The 26,157-nt window shown below is 45.7% G+C and overlaps 1 protein-coding gene across 2 annotated transcripts in view; it reads left to right on the forward strand.

Annotated features, from left to right (window-relative positions):
• The window catches only part of LOC115093993 (sodium/hydrogen exchanger 2-like), a 223,841-nt gene that overhangs the window by 157,121 nt on the left and 40,563 nt on the right, over nucleotides 1–26,157 (forward strand). For both annotated transcript variants that reach the window (XM_029606549.1, XM_029606550.1), the window contains exon 7: nucleotides 1,700–1,770. In XM_029606549.1, the coding sequence (XP_029462409.1) occupies nucleotides 1,700–1,770 (71 nt within the window). The remainder of the gene's footprint in view (nucleotides 1–1,699; nucleotides 1,771–26,157) is intronic.

Raw genomic sequence — 26,157 nt, forward strand, 5'->3', positions numbered from 1 at the left:
ACTATGAATAGGTTGATGTCATCATCCGGGGCCACGGCTAGGTTCCCGCCGCGGTCCCTACTTAAGGATCAGCAATGCGTGTGCGCCTAGGGAGGGGCGCGGCGCGAGTAGTGGCGTCTCTGCGGGCCATGCGGAGAGGCCCGACGAGTAGTGGCAGCAGGACTGGGAACACCGGGGACTGGCAGAGCCGGAGGCACCGGAGGAGGCCCCAGTACGGAGCTGGTGGCCCACCGCAGCCAGCGAGGAGGAACCAGAGGCTGGAGTCCCTGTGGAAAGGTGAGGGGGCCGTGCTGCGGGTCGCCGCGGACGACACTCGTAACAATTCTGGCCAGGTGAATGGTAGTATACACCTATTACTATGCTCTTACTCAACACACATGGAATTTCTACCCATATAGATTCTACCCATATAGATTCTACTTATATGATCTTTATCCTGTTGGACTCTATGCCCTCCCAGACATAAAGCGCCACACCCCCCCACCAAGTTGATCCTCTCTATCATCGCGATATAATTTGTACCCTTATATAGCACTGTCCCATTAGTTATCCTCCTTCCACCAGGTCTCTGAGAAGCCAAGTTTGTCTCTAAGCTTTTATATTCTCAAAGACATAAAATGGGGGAAAAAATAACCTTAGTTAATCAAGTCTTGTGTATCTGTGGCAAAAATGCTCAGTACTTAGGACCCAAATGGGAAAAACTCTTTACAACACATAGCCCTTAAAGGTGAATTTTAAAAGCCCAATGAGTGCATCAGTCGGGGGATGCACGAATAAGTCAGGCTTACGAGCATCGACCCTATTTTAAAGAGCGCCCAGATACATGTGTAAAACCCATTATGCGCACATCCGAAAAATTTCCAAAAAGGGGGGGAAAATGGTCAGGGCTGGGTGTTTTGGAGCCTGGCCAAGAGATGTGCGTGTAAATACTTACGCGCTCTGGCGCGTGCCAAAGTCGCCTGCCGCGTAACTTTGCTTCTGTGAAGTGTAGGCTATCAAACCTAGGGGGTTTGGAGGACCTTGCTGTTAACTGGGTGAACTGGTTGATGAACTAGTTAAACTGGCAATGGCGTGGATGCACACCCCTTTTAAAATTCTCCTCCTTAATATGGTAGAAGCGGGATTTATGTGCCTATGTGCACGTTCACTTAAAATTTGGCATGCATATGCGAGCGACCAGGCAATTTTATAAATGCGCATATGCACGCACATGTTATAAAATGACTGATTCTCGGCATGTGCGCACATATATATGCCCGCACGCCAGTTTGAAAGTTACCATCCCTTTGTGCACCTTGTACAATTGCACATCTGAGTTTATGTAGCAATGCAGCAAAAAAGGGCATATTGACCAGTCTTGTTGACTGGTTCATCTTTCTCCAGTGAATAAAGTCTCTATATATAGTCATTTCATGGCACTTAGAGTTTGAATTTAGGAACAATATGTTAAAAATATGGCAGAAATGTCTTTGGAATTTATTTCCTTTCAAAGTTAATGTTGTATTGTGCATTTCATTCATTCTTTATAGTCTTGCTGCCTTTAGCATAATATTGACGATGCAATATAGATAGACTCCCTTTTATTATAAGCAATTACAACATTCTTTTCATATTTCAGTGTGCAAAACAATTTATTCTGTGATGTACAAAACATTAAAATATTCACAACTACATAGAAACATTTTCACTTCTATTTTAGTTTTTTGATCATTTGCTGGCTGGGATAGAAGACATCTGTGGACACTGGGGACAGTATTACTGGAAAGACAAGTAAGAATTTACTGATTACAATATATTTTGGATTTATATAGCTTCTTTTTTCTGCATAGGACCTCAGAGTGCTATATATGTATAGCACGTGATATATCTGAATGTAGCCAGCTGTATTAGATAAAAGAAAATAAAGATGGACTGAAATAATAATTGTAACAGAAATGGACCCTCTCAACCCAAACAGAAATCAGGAATTACAGTAGCAAGTACAGTAATTATTGTCCCTTGACCTCACAGTAGAATCTATTGTGAGACTGAGGATTACCCACACATTTCATATGCTAATTCTTTTGATTGGATAACTGCCTCTATTCTACTTATTCGCTGCAGTTTAGAACAAACAAGTCCTCCATGGTGGGTGCAGAGTAACTTAATAAATGATGGCAGATAAAGGGCAAAATGACCTATTCAGGCTGCCCAGCAAGATGTTTGGAGTTGTAAGGGCACTCATGCAAGTTACCTCTCATACCTTCATTTTAGGGTTGTATCTGCCACCCAGTGTAAGTTAGCCCCTCGCCTTCATTTTAGGATTATATGATGCTCCATGTAGATTTCCTCTTTGCCTTTTTTTTAGGGTGTAACTGCTGCTTCAGGCAGTTTCTCATCTCTCGCTGGTTTGGATATAAAGCAATATATTTTATTGCTGCATTTATATATTTTTTTAGCCCTTTACTAATACTTAGTAAATATAAGAATATACATGTCTTGTTTCATAAACATTTTGGCTTCATCTCAGGGGTATTTTGTATGCATTTAAAGATGAATTTTAAAAGCCCGACTGTAAGGAAGGTGGACCCTTGAGCTGAGACGAGGTTGTTGCCACCACCAAGGGAGAGGCCCTCGGTGGTCCTCGTCGTCGGGAGGCGGTTCTGAGGGAGTGAGCCCAACAGGACCTTCACCTGTACCAGCCCACGCTCCCCGTGGGTTGAGCCCTTGGGTGCTGGGGCCGGCAGGACTTAGGTGCGGGTTTCTCAGACGGCAGGAAGCAGACAGGTTGGACATACCAAGGGTCGAGACAGGCAGCAGGCTACAGGAGATAGCCTGCTGCCTGTCCTGCTGCCTGCCCAGGCCGAGGTCTGGGCAGGCAGCGGACGAGCAGGAACGATGGGCCAGGCTGAAGATCAGGGCAGGCAGCGGACAAGCAGGAACAGTGAGACGAGCAAGGTCAGAGCCAGTAGATCAATCCGAGGGAGCAGGAACGATGAGGAGCTGGAACAGGACTAGAGCAGGAGCAGGAGTCAGAAGAATTAGAGGAACACGGGGTCAGGATGCAGACAACATGCACTCACCAGGAGCTGGACCTGTTGCCGAGGCAAGGAGTAAGTGGCAAGGCAGGGTATTTATACCTGCCTTGCCTGACGTCCTCATCCCGGGCTGCGGGGAACTTTCCCGCCATTGGCCCTTTAAATTAAGTCCACGCGCATTGCGCCTGGGGAGTCCGGGGGATGCAGCGGCGGTGGCATCGGGGCACCACGAGCAGGCCGCAATGGCGGCAAACCGTGCTGGGACTCGGCCATGGCAGAGAAACGCTGGAGTAGGCTTCCTGCCCAAGCAGGTGAGGAGACCCGGCCTTACGCCCCGACAAGAGCCAAAACTGGGAGAAATGTGAATATGTTGGGCTGGCGTGAACCAAGCGGATTTTAACAGGTGCCTGCACCCGTACATATCTCCAGGTACATGCACAAATGAAAAGTTCTGAAAAGGGGCGGGGTGTTGGTGTGGTCAGGGTGCGGCATGGCCGTTCCTGGATTTCAATTTCAAATTTGCATGTAAATACTTATGTGCGCAGTCACATTCCAGGGTCCCCTGCCGTGTAATTTTACTTCTTCTATAGAGGAAGTGTAAGTAATAAAATAAAGATTAATAGATAGATCGGCTGGGTTTTGAGGGTCGGGACTAACAGGGGAGAAGGGAGGCTATTAAACCAGGGGGGTTTGGAAGCCCTATCCTTATCTGGGCAAACTGGAAAAACTGTTAATGGTGTCAGCATGTGTGTCTCTTAAAATCCCCTCACGCGGTGAAAGTGGCAGTTGCACGCATAGGCATGTGTCCACTTAAAATTGCGCACACATGCACGCATTCAGGCTATTTTATAACATACTCACATATAAGCGCATATGTTATAAAATGGCTGCATCCCTGGGCGCAGGCTGATGAACACGTACACATGTGTGCCTGTTTAAAAGTTACCATCCTGGAAGAAGTATGCTGGCACTAGTAAGAGATTATCACTTAATAAGCAATTATTGCTTCTGTGTACTGAGAAAGATAAAGCATTAAAATACTCTACACCAGTGGTTCTCAACCTTTTTTCTATCAGGACCCACCTGAGAGATAATGCTCACATGCGTGACACACTGAACATATGACCATCATGGAACTAAATATAAGCATATGCTCTGCATCCACAGGAGTCCCGCGCTTCCTAACAATGGGTGCAGAGCAGAACTAAGACATTTCCCTGTACAACTCATCATTCAAAAAAGATGGTATACACCCCCAGGGTTCTGAAGGAACTAAAAAATGAAATTTCAGACCTATTAGTAAAAATGTGAAACCTATCATTAAAATCATCCATTGTACCTGAAGACTGGAGGATAGCTAATGTAACCCCAATATTTAAAAAGGGCTCCAGGGGTGATCCAGGAAACTACAGACCAGTTAGCCTGACTTCAGTGCCAGGAAAAATAGTGGAAAGTGTTCTAAGCATCAAAATCACAGAACATATAGAAAGACATAGTTTATGGAACAAATTCAGCATGGCTTTACGTAAGCAAGTCTTGCCTCACAAATCTTCACTTTTTTGAAGGAGTTAATAAACATGTGGATAAAGGTGAACCGGTAGATGTAATGCACTTGGATTTTTAGAAGACATTTGATAAAGTTCCTCATGAGAGGCTTCTAGGAAATGGTATAGGTGGTGATGTCCTTTCATGGATTACAAACTGGCTAAAAGACAGGAAACAGAGAGTAGGATTAAATGGACAATTTTCTCAGTGGAAGGGAGTGGGTAGTGGAGTGCCTCAGGGATCTGTATTGGGACCCTTACTTTTCAATATATTTATAAATGATCTGGAAAGAAATACGACAAGTGAGGTAATCAAATTTGCAGATGATAGAAAATTGTTCAGAGTAGTTAAATCACAAGCAGATTGTGATAAATTGCAGGAAGAACTTGTGAGACTGGAAAATTGGGCATCGAAATGGCAGATGAAATTTAATGTGGATAAGTGCAAGGTGATGCATATAGGGAAAAATAACCCATGCTATAATTACACAATGTTAGGTTCCATATTAGGAGCTACCACCCAAGAAAGAGATCTAGGACTTAGTGGATAACACATTGAAATCGTCGGTTCAGTGTGCTGCGGCAGTCAAAAAAGCAAACAGAATGTTGGGAATTATTAGGAAGGAAATGGTGAATAAAACGGAAAATGTCATAATGCCTCTGTATCGCTCCTGGTGAGACCGCACCTTGAATACTGTGTACAATTCTGGTCGCTGCATCTCAAAAAAGATATAATTGCGATGGAGAAGGTACAGAGAAGGGCTACTAAAATGATAAGGGGAATGGAACAGCTCCCCTATGAGGAAAGACTAAAGAGGTTAGGACTTTTCAGCTTGGAGAAGAGACGGTTGAGGGGGGATATGATAGAGGTGTTTAAAATCATGAGAGGTCTAGAACGGGTAGATGTGAATCGGTTATTTAGTGTTTCAAATAATAGAAAGACTAGGGAGCACTCCATGAAGTTAGCATGTGGCACATTTAAAACTAATCGGTGAAAGTTCTTCTTCACTCAACGCACAATTAAACTCTGGAATTTGTTGCCAGAAGACGTGGTTAGTTCACTTAGTATAGCTGTGTTTAAAAAAGGATTGGATAAGTTCTTGGAGGAGAAGTTAATTAAGTTGACTTAGAAAATAGCCACTGCTATTACTAGCAACGATAACATGAAATAGACTTAGTTTTTGGGTACTTGCCAGGATTGGCCACTGTTGGAAACAGGATGCTGGGCTTGATGGACCCTTGGTCTGACCCTGTATGGCATGTTTTATGTTCTTATATTCTAATTCTGCTGTCATCTTAATAACAGCATCACAAACTCCCCCTACTACCATGTGCATTGTAAAATAATACAAACAAACCCCACACTGTACATGTGTATCAAACCTGCCATACCTCAGCAGCACTAACGCCAAGAAATGAAACAGCAATAGCCCTACCCATGAAAAGGCATCAGTTTACCACTAGCACAATATTATAATGAAAAAATACAACAAATAAGGCTGGTACAAACCTCTAGTAATTTACCTCATTTCAGTCATGAAGACATAGAACACAGCAAATATAGAGAAAAAGACCACAAATTACAAATGTGGAATCAAAACTGACTAGAAACAAAAATATATTTCCTCCTTCACTAAGCAAAGTTCAAAGAGAGAAGAAATGCATATTCTCAAAACTGACATAGTATGACCCTTGACTCTGTCACTCCCCTCCATGCCTCCATCACCCCTCACTTCTCTCAACTACTCAATCATCCCTTCACATGCTCATATCCCTGTCCAACATTCTCGACACTCCCACCCCATATCCTCTTCCCCATCCTCCCTCTCTCCCCTGCTCAACTTTCTGCACTTTCCCCTTCCCTACCCAGCTTACCTCTGACCACCTCTTTTCTACCCCTTCCTGCTCAGCATTCCCCACTCCTCACTTCCCTCGCCCCCAACTCGCCCCACACTTCCTTTTCTCTCTACTTCCAAATCTCTTCCCTGCTCAGCAGTCCGCAACCCCTCCCTCCTCAACCTCTTCCTACACTGCAACCCCAACCTTTTTTCCCCCACCCCTTCCTATCTAGCAGACTCCTGACTCTCTATCTCCCCATGCCTTCTTGCCCAGCAGACTTGAACTCCTATCTTCCCACGCCTTCCTACCCAGTACATTTCCCCCTCCTCATGGCTCTCAACCAGCAGAAAAGACTTCAGTCCATTCCATAGTCTCCCTCCCTCTTTATCAGCAGCAGATGAGGGCAAGAAGTATCGAGAAGAGGAAGATGAGGCAGCAGCAGCGGATCTATAGAGCACACACCTTTCTTCCTAGTGCTCCTGCTTTCACATCCAGGCACCATGGGGTGAAGAGAACATCGGCAGCCTCACTGCCAGGCAGAGGAAGATAAAGTTGGTGTTCTGCCGGGCCCATATGATCAGGAATTGGTGATAACCGCACTCTGATCTGGGGGAAGAAGGAGGAAACAACCTCTCACTGGCCAGGAAGAGAAGAAGAAAGCAAGAGTAGCTTCCTCTCATACCCAATAAAAGAGAATTCAGTCAACTCCTGCCCAGACTGATGAGGAAAGATCAGTCTTCTGCTGGCTCTGCGATACACCTCCAGGGAGTTCGAGACCACTAGTCTGTCCCGACACACCTGTTGAGAACCACTGCTCTACACTATATGGTGAATGCCATAGGAATAAATGTTATAGTTTTTTTTATGTTTGCTGAGCAACACATTGATCTCTCTTAATGCCACAGATAATGGTGTTGTTTAAACCAGGGGTCCCCAACCACTGGTCCGCGGACCGGGACCGGGCCGTGGGAGTTTTTTGCCGGTCCGCGGCACCGCCAAGCACCGGCAGGTGTGTTGCGCGCTCCCGGTCTCTCCCGCTGCCGTTGCCGCCGGGCTGTCAGCACGTTCAAGCCCAGTAGGAACGGCAGCGGTGCTAGAAGACGCTGTGGCACCAGCGGCTGGCCTTTTCTTCTTCCCGCGCCTGTCCCCTCCTCCCCTCCCATGACCCGGAACAGGAAGTGATACACGGAGCGGTGCGCGGGAAGGAGAAAAGAGCCGTGCCGCGTGATAAAGTAGCAGCGGCGGCTGCAGCGTTGGTCCCCGAGCAATAGAAGCAGCCGGTAATCGAGAAAGGAGACAGCAGCATGAGCCTCCCGCGGCCAATGGGATTCTTCTTTTTTGGCCTGCAGGAGCTGCTGCAGCTCCCATTTGTGCTCGGGGGGGGGGGGGGGGGGGGGGGGAGAAGAGGAAGTGAGTGAGCGAAAGAGAGAGAAGCAGCCAGCCAGCCTGTGTGTAAGTGAGAGCATGTGTGTGATTGAGAGAAACTGGTCAGAGAGCTGATGTGTGTGTGTATGTGAGAGACAATGAAAGTGACCACTCAAGGAGATGACTGATGTGTATGTGAGAGTGTGAGACATTAGTCAGGGAGGTGACTGATGTGTGTGTGTGAGAGAGAGAAAAAGCATGGAAGTGAGAAGTCTGGGTATGTGGGAAAGCATGGGCGTAAGAAGCCTGGTGTTGTGGGGGTGAAAGAAAGCATGGGAGTGAGAAACCTGGGTGAGTGTGCATGCATGAGAGAGAGAGACTGCTTGGTAAGGTGACGGTGTGTGTGAGAGAAAAAGACTGGTGTGTGTGAATGTGAGAGAATGTGATTCAGGGAATGAGAAGCCTGTGCACGTGGAGAGTGAGCATGGAAATGAGAGAGACTGGTGTGTGTGTAACAGAGAGAAAGTGATTATGGGAATGAGAAGCCTGTGCATGAGAAGAGAGTGAGCAAGAGAGTGAGAAACCTGGGTGTGTGTGAGACACAGCATGGGAGGGAGAAGCCTGTATATCTGAAAGAGAACATGGGAGTGGGAAGCCTGTGTGTGTATGTATGCATGAGCGAGATCAGGTGACTGGTGTGTGTGTGTGTGTGTGTGTGTGAGAGAGAGAGAAATAAAGTGATTATGGGAATGAGAAGCCTGTGCATGTGAAGAGTGAGCATGGGAGTGAGAAACTTGGGTGTGTGTGAGACACATCATGGGAGGGAGAAGCCTGTATATCTGAAAGAGAACATGGGAGTGAGAGACTGGTGAGTGTGTGTGTGAGAGAGAAAGTGATTATGGGAATGAGAAGCCTGTGCATGTGGAGAGAACAAGCATGGGAGTGAGAGAGTGGTGAGTGAGTGTGTGTGTGTGTGAGAGAGAGAAAGACAGAGAAAGTGATTATGAGAGTGAGAAGCCCATATATGTAAGTAGAACACGGGAGTGGGAAGCCTGTGTGTGTGTGTGTATGGTATGAGAGAAACTGTTCAGGAAGGTGACTGGTGTGTGTGTGCCAAAGACTGTTTGGGAGATGATTGGTGTGTGAGAGACAGAAACTGGTCATGGGGGCATGACTGGTATAGTGTGTGTGTGAGAGACATGGGCACTAAGGAAGAGGACCATAAGTATAGAGCTTAGCTTCTACTGCTGCTTCTGGTGAGTGCCACGGCCTGCAGGGAAGGGGAGTAGGAGAGCTGCTGGAGGGGGTAAGTAAAGGTGGCTTTTTAAGTTTATTTTTCTTGACTGCCATTTTAATTGTGTGATGTCTGCTTTTTTGAAATATTTTATTGGTGTTTGCAGAATGTTTAATAGTTTTTATGAGTTTTTAATTGTTGGATGTTATTCTGTTCATAGCTGTTTTGAAACATTTATTCTGCTTATTAGTATAGTTTTACAATTATTTCTGTGTGGGGATCTATAGCTGCTTGCTAGTTCTGTTTTCCTAATAAGAGGTGTATTGGTTTTTAGGACCTGATTTAATATTTGATTGCCTTTTCATAGATAGGGTTGCCTTTTCATAGATAGGGTTGCTCCTGTTTGAGTGTATTCCATAATACAGGTGTAACTGTGCGAATTAGTTTATGTGCATTACTACAGATCCTGGGAGTATGTTAGGTCGGTTCTGTGTCTGTTACCGAGATGAGATATTTTGCTAGCATGTAAGCGTTTGTATCGGTCTTATTTATTGTGTTTTCTCAGAGGACATGCATTGGTGGTAAACTGCTGTCTTTTCATAAGTAGGGCTATTGAGCCTGGAAGTAGAAGGAGTTTGAGTTGCTGTTACTGAGATGACACCAGAACCAGAATATCTTTTTTGTAGGGTGAGTTTGTTGGGGAATGTCATAATTCTGCTTTACATCCATTATTGTGGGTCAGGGGGGTTCCCGTGGATACAAACTGTACTTTTACATCTAGCCCCGTGACGATCATGGGTCAGTGTGCCATGCATGTGAGAACCTATGATGAGTTGAGTCACATTCACATTATAAATGTCATAATTAAATGATAAGTGTGCACTAAAATCCAACCCCCACCCCCACCCCGCCCTGCCGGGCCATGGAAAAATGGTCTTGCTTGAAGCCGGTCCCTGGTGCAAAAAAGGTTGGGGACCACTGGTTTAAACCAAGTGGCCATAATCAGTGAAGATAGATTAGCCAATCAGCAGAGCCTTCTAATCCATTTGTTATACACCAGTATGGCTGAGAATAAATCAACTGATTCATATAGTTTAAAGACAACAGTTTTCTTCAACATACTAAACCTTGGACTACTTTCCATCCCAAGCCCAGAGAATGAAACTTGTAACATCTTTCTCTGATCTCTTGCCACCAGAGGGGGCTAAAGTTTGCTGAAATGTATTGTATATATGTAGTTATGTTTCAAAAGAGAAAACATCATGAAACAAAAAGCTTTTTTTTTCTGTCCATCTTCTTATCCTTTACTTATTTGTGGTAAGATAGCCAGAAAACATTCCTTCTGTGAATAGTACACGCACAGTGCTATATTGAGCCTTGCTTGCCTCTTCATCCATTAAATGTAATAGTAAGTAAATAGATGGGAGAAGGATTTCAGTTAAGGTCATTTGGGATCTGAGTGTTTCCTACTCACAAATTGGATAATTTGCAATTTGTATTTCATTACTTGCCTTTCCAAACCTGTACATACTTTGAGTTATAATTCAGATACAGTATTTTTATTTGTAAGTCAGAAGGCTTACAATTTAAGAGCCTGATTTACTAAGCATTTTTCCCATAGACACAGAATGGGAGAAGAGCATCAATAAATTAGACCCTAAGTTGGTTCCTGGGGCAATGAAAGGCAACATGACTAGCCCAAGGTCACAAGAATCATTAGTGGGAGAAATGGGATTCAAATCCTGGCTTTTGACCCGCTGCTCTAACCACTAGGCAACTCCTCCACTCCATTTGCAATGTGCCATCTCTCTGATTCTGCTGTCAATTTCAAAGTACTATTTTCAGTTGCCACTTAGTAATCCATAACATTTTTTGAAACAGTTGAGTTTTTGTTAACAAAAAAATACATAAACTGGCCTGATTTCTTTCTGAATGATATGATTCTTTATTTTGGGAAGTAAAAACTCCAGAGTAAACAATACAGAGGTTTTTCTGTCATAGTCAGAGCTCCTTTGATATCAGGCGTAGGAGATTACACTACTATTAATACTTATTTTCCTAGCGTGTAGCAGATGGACTCAAAACAAGTGGATATAGTGTGCTCGAGCTATCAGTTGGAGACGGATCTGACGTCAGCACGGGTACATATACCCCCACAGGAAGTGAAGCAATTCAGTAATTTCTGTCTCCAAAGCAGTTTGGAGCTCCTTCACTCTCGCTGAGCGTTCTTCCCTCGGGGGTAGAACCTTATCGGACCATGCGGCGCTTCTTTACCAGAGCGGATCTTCCAGACTTGATCTCGCAATGCCTGTCGGAACTGGCCCTTCCGGGCCATGACACCCCAGGGGAACCTAGAGGGAACCCCCTGTTAGAGGGCCTGCGCCAAACTTCTCACCACTTTCCCCTCCTACGAGTGGCACAGCAGCTAATTGATCTGGAATGGGCTGCACCGGAGACTCCATTCAAGGGGGGTCGGGCCTTGGCTGGCATGTACCCCTTAGCCCCGGCAACTAAGGACATGTTGGCGTGCCCTCAGGTAGACGCCATAGTCAGCGCAATTGTGAAGCGCACCACCATCCCGGTGGAAGGAGGGACGGCCCTCAAGGATACACATGACCGGCGTTTGGACGCCATCCTGAAGCAGGCCTTTGAGGTGGCAGCCATGTCCCTACGAATTGTGACTTGCTTGCACGGTGGTGACGCGTTCCTGCTTATCTCAGGCTCGGAACAACGCCCCGGGAGAAGGGATGGAATCAGCTCTCTCTTTCCTTACTGACGCAGCCTCCGACCTTGTCCGTACGGCAGCCAAGGGAGTGTCATCCTCAGTGGCAGCCAGGAGGCAACTCTGGCTACGTAACTGGTCGGCCGACTCCTCTTCCAAGACTCGTCTCACGAGAATGCCCTTCGAGGGATCTCTCTTGTTCGGCAGCGACCTGGAGAAGCTGGCCAATAAATGGGGCACCTCTCCTTTACCTCGTCTACCAGAAGACAGACCACAGAGAAGGCAGCGCCCGTCTTCTAGACCACCCAGAGGTAGAACCTCTCAGCGCTTCAACCCTTACGGGACTCGATACCAGGCACCTCGGTGGCAGGCCAGGAACCAGTCCTTTCGGCCTAAGCACAGTAAGAGGGGAGCCGGCTCGGGTTCCGGCCCCGGCCGTACCCCGCAATGACAATCAGCCAGCCCATCCGGGGGTAGCAGCCATAGGGGGCAGGCTGACCCTCTTTTACCGCAAGTGGGCCGAGATTACCTCGGACCAGTGGGTCCTCACCATCATCCGAGAAGGTTACTACCTGGACTTTCTTCGGCTCCCACCAGACAAGTTTGTGGAATCTCCTTGTTCACCCCTCAAGAGGGCGGCGCTAGATGTTACCTTACAGAGGCTTCTCTCCCTAAAGGCCATAATTCCAGTGCCTGCAGGGGAGATAAATTCTGGGCATTATTCCATTTATTTCATAGTGCCCAAGAAGGAGGGCACTTTCCGACCCGTCCTAGACCTCAAGTCAGTCAACTGCTACCTACGGGTATCCAGCTTTCGCATGGAAACCCTGCGATCTGTCAAAAATTCAGTACAGCCAGGGGAGTTTCTCACATCCCTAGATCTGTCAGAAGCCTACCTGCATATCCCAATCCATCGGGATCATCAGCGCTACCTGCGTTTCAAAGTCTTGGACCAACACTTTCAGTTTCGGGCGTTACCCTTCGGGTTAGCCACAGCGCCGTGGATCTTTACCAAGGTCATAGTAGTAGTGGCGGCAGCCCTCAGGAAGGAGGGAACTCGGCCAGAGTTGGGCATTTTCACACACTCGTGTTACTTTGCAATAAAGAAATCCTATTTTTTGGACTTTGGCTGCTAATCCTGTTTTGTTGCCCTCCCTGCTCACAACAGACACCAGCCTGAGCGGCTGGGGCACACATTGCGAAGGACTCACCACCCAAGGGCGATGGAGCTGAGAAGAGTCGGGATGGAACATCAACCGACTAGAGGCGCGGGCAGTCAGGCTAGCGTGCCTGCGACTTGCTCACATACTGCGACACAGAGCAGTCAGAGTGATGTCGGACAACGCCACCACGGTGGCATACATCAACCGACAGGGCGGAACCAGAAGCCAACAGGTATCACTAGAAATAGCTCCTCTGATGACTTGGGCAGAAGCAAATCTCCAGGACATCTCCGCTGTCCACATCGCCAGGAAGGACAACACCACGGTGGACTTCCTCAGCAGAGAAAGTCTACATCCCGGGGATTGGCAATTGTCACCCACGGCATTCCAGATGATTGTGAATCAGTGGGGGACCCCGGGCATGGACCTATTAGCGGACAGGTCCAGCGCTCAGGTATCCAGATATTTCAGCCGCAGGCGGGATCCTCGGTCTCAGGGGATCGATGCACTGGTTCAACCATGGCCCCAGGGGATTCTGCTGTACGCTTTTCCGCCATGGCCCCTGCTGGGCGCCATTATACACAGGATTTAGTTGCACAGAGGCCTGGTTCTTCTAGTGGCCCCGGACTGGCCAAGAAGACCTTGGTACGCAGACATGAGAAGATTGCTGGCAGGGACTCCACTACCCCTGCCGCCGCACAGGGACCTGCTGCGACAAGGTCCCATACTCCACAAGGATCCGGCTCAATTCTCTCTTACGGTCTGGCCATTGAGAGGGCTAGACTGAAGAAAAGAGGATACTCGGGGCCGGTAATAGATACACTCCTCAGAGCACGCAAGTTCTCCACATCGCTAACTTATATAAGGATCTGGAGAGTATTTGAAGCTTGGTGCGAAGCTCATAGCACCAATCCACATGCCGCTAAGATTCCTATCATTTTGGACTTCCTGCAAGATGGTCTTCAGAAGGGTCTGCCCCTCAATTCCATCAAGGTCCAAGTGGCAGCCCTTTCCTGCTACGGTCCACGGAGTGACGGCAATAGTATCGCCACACACCTGGACGTTTCACGTTTCCTGAAGTGGCCACTGAAGTGGCCCATACCTCTGTGGAACCTCAACGTAGTTTTGGACTTTCTAGCGGGACACGCCTTCCGTCCACTTCGAGGCCTGTCCCTCCATTTGTTAACCTTGAAGATGGTGTTCCTGCTGGCTGTTTGCTCCGCACGCCGTGTCTCCGAACTACAAGCACTGTCTTGCCATGATCCGTTTCTCCGAATCACTCCAGATGCCATCCATCTTCGCACGGTTCCTTCCTTCTTACCCAAAGTTGTCTCGCACTTCCACCTCAACCAAACAATCTCTTTACCTACCACAGAAGGTTTGAAGAAGTCTGAAGACGGTCGAATTCTACGCCATCTCGACATAGGCAGGCTACTGTCCAGATACCTGGAAGTGTCCGAAGCAATACGAAAGACAGACCATCTGTTGGTTCTACACAGCGGGAAGAAGCAAGGGGAAGTGGCCTCAAGGGCAACTATCCCTCGCTGGGTCAAAGAAGTTATCAAGGCAGCCTACGTAGACGCGGGTAAACCACCGCCTCTACAGGTCAAGGCTCACTCTACCAGAGCGCAAGCGGCCTCTTGGGCAGAAACGCGGATGCTGTCGCCTGCTGAGATCTGTAAGGCGGCGACGTGGTCCTCCCTCCATACCTTCTCCAGATTCTACCGTCTGGATGTCCAGGCCAGGGAGGACACCGCATTTGCGAGGGCAATCCTGCACGGACCTCGGGCAGCCTCCCGCCCAGTCCAGGAGTAGCTTTTGTACATCACACTTGTTTTGAGTCCCATCTGCTATACGCTAGGAAATGTAGAGATTACTTACCTGATAATCTCGTTTTCCTTAGTGTATGCAGATGAACTCAGCATCCTGCCCGGCTGCCAATATTTATGGGACTTCACAGACTCAAGGTAAGCCATGTTTTACTACATAGGGCATCCACCCTGCCGGGTGTCGACGCCTTCCGGTTGAGAATCCTGGCGGTCTCCAGCTACTATCAACCGGTCAGGGTAATCCTGTTTAATTAATCGATCAGTCAGCACTCATATAGCTATGACAGCTTTGCAAGGAAGATTACTGAATTACTTCACTTCCTGTGGGGGTATATGTACCCTTGCTGACATCAGATCCGTCTCCAACTGCTAGCACGAGCACACTATACCCCCTTGTTTTGAGTCCATCTGCATACACTAAGGAAAACGAGATTATCAGGTAAGTAATCTCTACATTAATTTTAAGGAGAGATGGCATCTGCTGTATTTGTGCCTTTGTTATGTAGTAATTTCTAGAATGTAATAGGATCGTATTGTACAGTATCTGGGGGTTTACAAAGTTAATTTTTCTTTTTGTTTTGTTTCATTGTTGCTGGTGGGGGAAGGGAGAGGTGGTGTTTCAGATTTTTTTGCTTTATTTTCTTTTGGTTTTATGTTTAAATCTTTTTATTAGTAGTAGTATTATCATTAACAAAGAATCAATATACAAGGTACTCCTATAGAGCAAGTTGTAAAGACTCTGAACACAACAGGAGCATAATATATCAGGAACAAAAATAGCATGAAATGAGCAGTAAAACCCTTCCCAATGCCTACACCCCCCAAAACCCACAGATGTGAGTCCAAAATCAACCAGCAAAGGTCCATCAATAGGTGATCAGAAGCAAGCTTTTAGCCCATGTAGGTAGAGTGTCCAGATAAGGAAGCCATATATTCAAAATTCTCCATTTCTTAGTAAGGTGACTCCTTTTACCCACCATCAATACCATAATTAATAGGCGATGGATAGCATTTCTCTATAAGGCAAAGGAAGGATCCACATCTCGTCTCCAAAAGTGCAAAATAGTAGAATGTGCAACCAGCAAGACCTTAGACACCCATACCCTTTGTTCATCATTGTAGACTCTCGCTAACAGAAAAATCCTAAATACAGCAAGGTATACAGAAAAAGGTAAATATACAGACAAAACAGCATCTATATAGTCAAATACCTGTTTCCAGAAAACTTGGACAATAGAACAATACAAAAAAGAATGACCCAATGTACCCACAGCAACCATACATTTATTACATAAATCAGAATCTGTTAACTTCATGAGAAAAGCTTGCCGTTGGGATATGTATGCTCTAGACAGTATTTTAAATTGAATTTCACGCAGCTGTGCATTTTGCATGACCCTAGAAAGATGCCCAAAGCAAGCCTTAAAGTCCGACAAAGAAATAGGGGCATGTAGTTCTTGGGTCCATTTGGCCCATACAGGTTCTAGAGAGATGGCACCAAAAGAGAGGTTTCAAAGATTTATGGAAAGAAGATAGCAAATGTTTGAATGGGTCGTTTAAGTCAAACCAGTCTTGAAACACCTCCTATCCTTTAGCTGCAAGAGCATTCATGTCTAAAGACTTCACATAATGTCACAATTGTAAAAAATTAAATGGTGACATAGTGGGGTAGATTTTAAAAGAAGCGCGATCAGCCTACTTTTGCTTGCGCATCAGACTCAAGCAAAAGTACGCTGGATTTTAGTAGATACGCGCGGAGCCGCGCGTATCCACTAAAATCCTGGATCGGCGCGCGCAAGGCTATCGATTTTGTATAGCCTGCGTGCGCCGAGCCGCGCTGCCTCCCCCGTTCCCTCCAAGGCCGCTCCGAAATCGGAGCGGCCTCGGAGGGAACTTTCCTTTGCCCTCCCCTCACCTTACCCTCCCTTCCCCTACCTAACCCACCCGCCCGGCCCTGTCTAAAACCCCCCCCTTACCTTTGTCGGGGGATTTACGCCTCCCGGAGGGAGGCGTAAATCCCCGCGCGCCAGCGGGCCTCCTGCGCGCCGGGCCGCGACCTGGGGGCGGGTACGGAGGGCGCGGCCACGCCCCCGGGCCGTAGCCACGCCCCCGTACCCGCCCCCAAAACGCTGCCGACACGCCCCCGAAACGCCGCGACGACCGGGCCCGCCCCCCGACACGCCCCCCTCCGAGAACCCCGGGACTTACGCGAGTCCCGGGGCTCTGCGCGCGCCGGGAGGCCTATGTAAAATAGGCTTCCCGGCGCGCAGGGCCCTGCTCGCGTAAATCCGCCCGGTTTTGGGCGGATTTACGCCCGGTTTTGGGCGGATTTACGCGAGCAGGGCTCTGAAAATCCGCCCCATTGAGCTCAGGAAATTTTTCTCATGTAGACTCGAAAGAGAGCATTTGTACCCAGTCATCCATAGCATGAGACAAAAGAAAAACCCCTTTGTGTGACTAGGTGGCAAAAACCCTACTCTCCAGCTACGATTAAAAGGCCAAGTTCCCAAGAATAGGTAAAAAGGAGAAACTGTATATGTTAGCCCCATTTTAGATGTAATCTAGCACCACACTCTCCTGGCATGTGCTAGAAGGATATGAGTCTTTAAATATGAAGAAATCTGTGATTCTTTAGCATGTAGAATAAAACAAAATTGTAAGGAAAAAGTAATAGATGCTTCATAAGCATTATCACAGTAAAAAGACGTGGCCATAAGCCTGTCCCCTATATGTTGAAGATGAGCTCCATAATTATATAATCAAATATCAGGTAAGTCCATCCCGCCCTGTTTACTAGTATTCATCAATTGGGTTAGTGGTATCCTCGGCTTTTTTCCTTGCCACAAATATTGAGGGAGTACCCTATGCAGTCTATATATATCTTTTCCAGTAAGAATTAAAAGTAAAATTCATCTCCCAAGAGAGAGAGAGTTAATGGAATCCATTTTCGCAGATTTGCCATAGTGGCCTGTAGTAAAATAGGGACAATAGCATACAGGGAGGAAAGATCCGCCGGGATCCAAATACCTAGATACTTTAGTTTGCATTCTGTCCATTTTAAAGGGAAAGTGCCTACCCAGTCCTGCATGCTCCAGCGACCAATAGCTATAACTTCGGACTTATCCAAATTTAGTTTCAAACCAGCTGTGGTACCATACTATGAAATCGTCTGTAACAAAATAGAGAGATGAGTTTGTGGATCCACAAGGAGGAAAAGTAGATTGTCCGCAAAGGCCACGACTTTGAAAGTGTGGTTCTTAATAGCAACACCAGGGATGTTTTCATGGAGAAGTACAGTATGTATAAGTGGGTCTAAAGATAACACAGAAGTGGGGAGAGTGGACAGCCTTGACGAGTACCCCACTGTAAAGAAAAAGCTTCTGAAAGAACTCCATTGACCAGGATACATGCACTAGGGTTTTTATACAGAATACGGATATAGTCCAAAAATCGACCTTGAAACCCATATTTCCCCAAGATAGCAAACAAATAATTCCAATTGACTCTATCAAAGGCTTTCTCAGCATCAAAACTGATAAGCAAAGTATTTAACTCAAACTGTACGGAGTGGGCTATAGAAGCAAGCACTTTATGCACGTTAGTCACAGCGTATCTCCCTTTTATAAAGTCTACTTGTTCTGGGAAAATTAATAAGGGGAGAAATTTAGACATTCTATCCGTTAGTATTTTTGCCAATAACTTAACATCAGAATTAAGTAAAGAAATCGGCCTGTATGAACCTGTCAACTTTGCATTTCTACCCAGTTTTGGTAGAACAACTAAAGTCGTCCTGTTTGTCTCCCTGGGCAACTCCCCCTTTTGCAATAAGTGATCATACATTCTCCCCAAGGGAAGACAAATGTTGTCAAGCAGGATTTCATAGAATTCTCCCGCTAACCCATCTAGACCAGGTGCCTTGTTTAATGTGAGAATAGATCTCAATGAGTGTGAAAGACACATTAAGTGCTTGCACTTGATCTTCTGTTAATGTAGGCACTGTAATCTTATTTAAGTACTGCAACATAGCATCATTTTCTACCTCTTCAGCTGAATAGAAATGTTTGTAGTAGGAGACAAATAGTTCTCATATTTCTTCAGAGTTCTGCACAAGTTGATCATGGAAGCACTTCATTTCCACTATATGCAATTTCCCCCACCAAGCCCGGACTAAATTAGGTAACATGCAACCAGTTTTGTTCCCATGTAAGAAAAATTGGTATTTATAATACATAATACTTTTTTCAGTTTGCTGATGGATCAGCAAATTAAGTGCTACCTGTGTAGCTAAGAATTGTGTTTTGTTTAATGGGGAAGGGTCAATAAGCAGGTTCGATTTATCAGAGCTAAACTGTCTTTCCGGGAAATAATTTCTTTGGCCTTCATCTTTTTTTGCCTGTTGAATTAGGTTATAGTAGTCCTCCTCAATACTGCTTTTGCAGCATCCCAAAACAATAAAGGAGTTTCAGAATGGGTCCCATTAAATTCCACATACTCTTTCCATTGTTCAGTAAGGTAGGAATGAAAAGCCTTCTCATAAGAACATAAGAAATTGCCATACTGGGTCAGACCAAGGGTCCATCAAGCCCAGCATCCTGTTTTCAACTGTGGCCAATCCAGGCTATAAATATCTGGCAAGTACCCAAAAACTAAGTATATCCCACACTATTGATGCTAGTAATAGCAGTGGCTATTTTCTAAGTCAACTTGATTAATAGCAGGTAATGGACTTCTCCTCCAAGAACTTATTGTTGCGTCCGTCGGTCTCAGACGACTTCGACCTCTTTCCGCACCTTTCTTCCTTCTCTCTCCTCAAGCCTTGGGAGGATGGCTGCTGCCGCGTCTTCATGCCATTCTGTCCGGCGTCCCTGGACGGGCGACGGTGTTCACCATGATTTCCTGAGGGCCTCCTAGGGTGCACGCCACCCACATCTTTATCCACGTCATGGTGGGAACCTCGGGGGCGTCTCCTCCGAGTGACTCCATCACATCCTGGTATTTAGCCTGCCCTTCATTTGCTGAGTTAGCAAGGATTGGAATACCACCGGTCTAAGCTGCTCTGCCACTTCCTGTTGCCTCAGGAAGCTCTCTCTGCCCTTTGGGGTATTTTCTAACCTGGGTACCTGCTCCTCGGGGCCCTTCTTCTTTATTTCAGGTACCTATCCTGGGAAACAGGGTACTCGCTCCGCGAGGGCCTGCTATCCCTAACCTGATGCCTGCTACCAAATGACTTCTGCCTGACTGGACCTTCAGCTACAGCTTCAGCGTCTGTGAGTACTACCCTTCAGTCTATCTTCAGTGTCTGTACTCTACATCTGGGACCTGTTCCCGCAATGCTGCGCTATCTACCATCTACTCAAGTAGAGACTGTCTCCTCTGCTGAGGACCCCTGGACTGCTTCTCTGGATATCTTCACTCCGCCCGCTCCCCGGGCATTACCAGCAAGCTGTATAAAAAAACCTACTCTTCTGTGTCTGCATGTATTAGAGTCTAGCCTAGTACTGCGGTCCCTCATGAGGCTCCTCCCCGTGGGAGTGTCCATCGCCGCAGTACCCAAGAATCCACTTAAACACCTCAAAACATAAACCTTATCCAAACCTTTTTTAAACCCAGCTACACTAACTGCACTAACCACATCCTCTGACAACAAATTCCAGAGTTTAATTGCACGTTGAGTGAAAAATAATTGTCTCCGATTAGTTTTAAATGTGCTGCATGCCAAGTTCATGGAGTGCCCCCTAGTCTTTCTATTGTCCGAAAGAGTAAATAACCAATTCACATTTACCCATTCTAGACCTCTCATGATTTTAAAGACCTCTATCATATCCCCCCTCAGCTGTCTCTTCTCCAAGCTGAACAGCCCTAACCTCTTTAGTCTTTCCTCATAGGGGAGCAGTTCCATCCCCTTTATCATTTTCTTCGCCCTTCTCTGTACCTTCTCCATTGCAACTATATATTTTTTGAGATGCGGTGACCAGAATTGTACACAGTATTCAAGATGTGGTCTCACCATGGAACGATACAGAGGCATTATGACATCCTCCGTTTTATTCACCATTCCCTTCCTAATAATTCCTCACATTCTGTTTGCTTTTTTGACTGCCACAGCACACTGAGCCGACGATTTCAGTATTATCCACTATGACGCCTAGATCTCTTTCCTGGTCGGTAGCTCCTAATATGGAACCTAACATTGTGTAACTACAGCATAGGTTATTTTTCCCTATATGCATCACCTTGCACTTATCCACATTAAATTTCATTTGCCATTGGATACCCAATTTTCCAGTCTCACAAGATCCTCCTGCAGTTTATCACAATCAGCTTGTGATTTAACTACTCTGAATAATTTTGTATCATCTGCAAATTTGATTACATCACTCATTGTATTCCTTCCCAGATCATTTATAAATATATTGAAAAGCACGGGTCCTAATACAGATCCTTGAGGCACTCCACTGTATACCCTTTTCACTGAGAAAATTGTCCATTTAATCCTACACTCTGTTTCCTGTCTTTTAACCGGTTTGTAATCCATGAAAGGACATCGCCACCTATCCCATGACTTTTTACTTTTCTTAGAAGCCTTTCATGAGGAACCTTGTCAAATGCCTTTAAAATCCAAATACACTACATCCACTGGTCCACCTATACATAAGCGCTGGCAAGTTAAATGTAAGACAGTGATAAGGCAGGCTAAGACTTAATTTGAGAAGAAGTTGGCCGTAGAGGCAAAAACTCCAAGATCCCTTAGGTGCAGTGTCTGTGAACCCCTCCAAAATGACCCAAACCGGTGCATGATCTGATATTTCCATCGGTCCTAAATCTGTACCTTGTACTTGTGAAAAGGAGGTGTTGGAGAGTAACAAATAATCTAATCTGGATTTTGTATCATGCACCCTGGAATAATGGGTAAATTCAATTTCCAGGGGATGGAGACATCGCCAAACGTCCACAAGATGTAGATGTTTGCATAGAAATGGAACGCCCCATCTCTAAGTACGACTATTAACAGCTTTTACAGGACATCGATCCAATTGGGGATCAGAAATCACGCTAAAATCACCCCTTATAAGAATAGGACTATAAGAGTAAGGTGTTGATATGTTTACTATCTTTGCAAAAAAAGGAGTGGGAATATACATTGGGAGCATAGATACTTCCATTAAGTATATGGCATCCAAATAATTGTCCCTTCACAAATACATACCAACCTTTAGGATCTTGCAAAACTTTAAGCTGTTGGAAGTATAAAGATTTATTTATCAATATTGCAACCCCTACTTTGTGTGTAGTAGTAGAGGCGTGATATACTTGCCCAACCCATTGTTTCTACAATTTGGCATGTTATATAGCAGTTAAATGTGTTTCTTGAAGGAAAGCTATGTCAGTGTGAAAGTGCCTCATGGCCTGTAATAGCTCAAAACATTTCACCACATTGCCAATACCACAAATATTCCAGGAGATACACTTAAGATTCTTAGCCATAAACCCACAAAACGAGCGAAGATTGGAGAGAAAAAAAACCTGCATAACATTATGGGAAAGGAGAGAAAACCCCCCAGCCTGGGTCACCCCCCAAGACATACCAGATTAATCAGGACTTTTGAGGAGGATTCATAAAAAAAGAAAACAACTGTGTACAACCCCTGAAACTTTCCTTTTCCCAACCCCCACCTCTCCCCCAATCCAACATCAACAACTTGTGAATTTGAAAAAAGAATGAAAATAATATAAGATATACAAAAAATCCCAACTAGGATCCACATAGAGAGGTTCATAGTTCATGCCGCGGGAACTTCTCCTCCCAGAGAAAAAAAAAAGCAGCAAAAAAAAGAAAAACAAAGAAGAGTCAAATAAATCCAACTATAACTAGTTGTTGCGGTCTCTACCGCTTCCCTTCGCTTAGGGCTCAAACCCGCCTACCTCCGCTTCAGGAATCACCGCATTCCGCCCGCTCTGGACCCTGGGGGCTTCTCTCACGCCACGTGGCGGCCGCCATTACGTGCCTGCTTCTCGTCAGTCTCGCGCGTGCGCGAGGACGCCCGTCTTGAGCGCTCAACTCCCGGAAGCCTGGCCCCGCCCGTACTGCTAACGTCACGCCCAAGCCCCGATATAACCGGCGCTCAAACTCTCTCTCATCGCCTTGCAACGAGGTTCACAACTCCATAGTTGTTCTTAGTTGCGTTCCTGGTGATCTCCACGTTTCCTGCTTCTGACTCCGGTTTGCTTCCGACTCCGCTTCAGCCTGCTGCCTGCCTCTGACTCCGGTTTGCTTCTGACTTCCGCTTCAGCCTGCTGCCTGCCTCTGACCCCGGTTTGCTTCCGACTCCGCTTCAGCCTGCTGCCTGCCTCTGACTCCGGTTTGCTTCTGACTCCGCTTCAGCCTGCTGCCTGCCTCTGACCCCGGTTTGCCTCTGACTCCGCTTCAGCCTGCAGCCAGCCTCTGACCCCGGCCTGCTTCCGCTTCAGCCTACAGCCTGCTTCAGCCTCCGGTTTGCTACCGACTCCGCTTCAGACTACAGCCTGCTTCAGCCTCCGGTTTGCTACAGACTCCGCTGCCACCCGCTGCCCTGCCTTCAGCCGGCCCTAGGCCCTGTACAGCCGGTCCCCTGCTTCCCGGGTACCTTGGACTTCCTATCCTTCCTGTTTGCTCTGGTCCCGGTCTAAGCCTATCTCAGCCCCTGGGCTTTCTGCCTCTATTCCAAGTCCCAAGGTCCCATTGCCCTACGGGCTCCTCCCGGGGGGTTCCTGGTTCCCGGGTGAACACCTTCTGCTTGTGGCTCCGCCCCCTGGCCTACCCTGTCACCCTAGGTAGGCCGGCCCAAGGGTCCACTATCTCGCCAGCAGTGTCCAACTGCAACACTAGTTGGTATGAAACCATACAGGTGCAACAGGCACTATAGTAAACATAGAGAACAAATCAGCAAAGTAGCACAGTGGCAAAAATAATCAGGTAGTGTCCATGTTTTGAAGAAAAAATGCTTCCTGTGGCGTGGTGAAATGAAGTGCGCTACAATGATGAATAACCCGTAATTTAGCAGGAAATAACAAGGTAATACGCAAATTTTTCTTGACCAGTTGAGCATAAACTGGTGCAAAGGTTCTCCTCTTTTTGGCCACAGCAGCAGAATATTTATTTATTTATTTATTTATTTCGGATTTTTATATACCGACATTCTCAATACAAGTATCGAATCAGGTCGGTTTACAAAGAACAAAACTGTCGCAATAAAGGCGTTACATATTCTTGAAAGAGTAGGATTTTGTGTCCTTCATATTATATTGCAGGTTATATAGTTTCCTATATGCCTGAAGGATATCTAGCTTATAGGCAAGATTAAAGACTTGAAAGATTACCATGCGGGGTCTAACATTCCTTTCCCCCTGCGAGGATTGTTGTTATTGTGAAGGACCTAGTCTATGTGCTCTTTCTAGGCTTAAGGGGCCTTTATTCAGAGTGAGAGCCAAAGCAGTCGGCAGCCATTTTTTCCAAGGTCTCCAGAAGCTGGTTATCTGGAACAGATTCAGGGAGACCTACGAGTCTCAAGTTATTCCTCCAGGATTGATTTTCTAAGTCATCTACTTTCAAAATTAAAGGTTCTTTAGAGACTTTGAGATTTGTGATTGTACTTTCCATGGTTTGTACTCGGTCCTCCAGCCCAGATATCCTCTGCTCCGTCTCTGTAATGTGCTTAACCCCAGCGATATGAGACCCTATGCCTTTGATCTGTTCCGACAGCTTCTCTAGCCACCTCCACAGTTTCTAAAAGTTTGCCCGCAGGATCGTCTTCCTCAAGGTCAGCCATTTTGTGCTTGCCAGGCCATTGCTTCTCTCTGTTTCGCCACGCCTCTCAGGTTGACATTCGTGACTCTGCCTGGGAAAAACAACACTAACCGAAAAGATCGGGGGAGTAGAAATGTATGTGCCAGCAATCCACAGAAATTTGCTGTAAAAGAAGTGAAGGCAGCACATGACCGATATCTCTCTGGCATCACTTGACCTCTCTTTCTTTTGGTTTTAGAGTGTGTTATTTTAGGATAGCGCACACAGTAAAACCAAAACCCATCTGCCTAGTTTTAAAACAGTGCCCCCCTACCACAGGCCCTCTGGATTTCCACTTACTATAATTCTGAGGTCCCTTCCCCCAGTCCTAGGGACAGGAACGATCCTTAGTTGTGCCTGCCTGTCAATTAAGTTTCTCATAATAGCGTCAGCTGACCTGAATTTTGTTGTTCAACAAATGGCTCCAGCCTCTTTCTTGACATTTCCTATTTCATTTTAATCAATAGCTCATCCCTAATAGTTTCTCGTTAATGATCATTTTACCAAACAATACTTTTCATATTGTAGTTTTAGGTCTTTATTCCCTTCTTTTCTGATGTGTTACTGTGCACACAGGAAATTATATTTGTTCTATAAATATTAATTCTGATATTTCAGAAGTAGCCAAGCATTTACTAAATATTCAGTAAGGATATCAATCTCCGTCACGCTTTATAACCATGGCTTCTGATTTTAGGATTTAACTGATCAACACCGATAAAATACTTGCGATACAACAAAAATAAAATAGGTGTTTATTGGATAAGCACTAGAAAAACACTTCTTCCCCTAGTACTCTCTCACCCCTCCCAATGTCTGCCTTGGTCCTCCACTCTGCTTTTGGGTCTTCCGTGCTGTACAAATGTATGTTTTTGATTCAACCAGAAGCATTGTCCAGCAATAGTACTTGTGCTGAGAAAGCAAAGTTAAACCCAGATTTTTCTTTTCATTCTCAAAGAAACCCTAATTAGCTGGAGAATAAAGACCTACATTTACAATTTGTAAACACCTATGACTAGAAGTCCTATACCCCTATTGTAATTAGACAAAAAGTAAAGAAAGAAAAGTGTGATATCGAAGGACTGATTCTTAAGAATGATTTCCACAGACATTCCCATCAATACCCGATGGGCCGATGTGGTCTCAAATAAAAAAAAGCCCATCTGCATAATCATCTTGGGAATTTTACTAGTATTGGTCTAAGAAAATGTATTATAATCTGCAGTGATTTCAGTTTTCTCCAGGATAGAACACCCCACTGCCAGAAACAGAAAAAAAGGAAACATAAGGACCATCTAGTCCTTGATCTTTTCAGATTTAATGAAAGATTCGGACTCTGATATTACAGTTTCAAAATGTTTTAGGTCTTTCTGTTCTAAGGTTATACATGGAACATTTTTTTGTTTCAGTTTTGTTTTTTTCATGTTTTGTTTTTTCTTAATTCATATGGTTTGTTTTTTTTTATAAACAATTTTTATTAGTATTCTTCAGAGAAAAAACATGTTACAAACATCCTGGGAGAGTTGGTCACTTCACCCTTCCCAGGCCAACCACAACATAACTTTAGCCAGATTGACCCCCACACCCCCCCTACAAGTTCCTCCCCCCCCCTTCCTGTAAA

The sequence above is a fragment of the Rhinatrema bivittatum genome, chromosome 6 (assembly GCF_901001135.1).
Source record: "Rhinatrema bivittatum chromosome 6, aRhiBiv1.1, whole genome shotgun sequence".
Classification (NCBI taxonomy): domain Eukaryota; kingdom Metazoa; phylum Chordata; class Amphibia; order Gymnophiona; family Rhinatrematidae; genus Rhinatrema; species Rhinatrema bivittatum.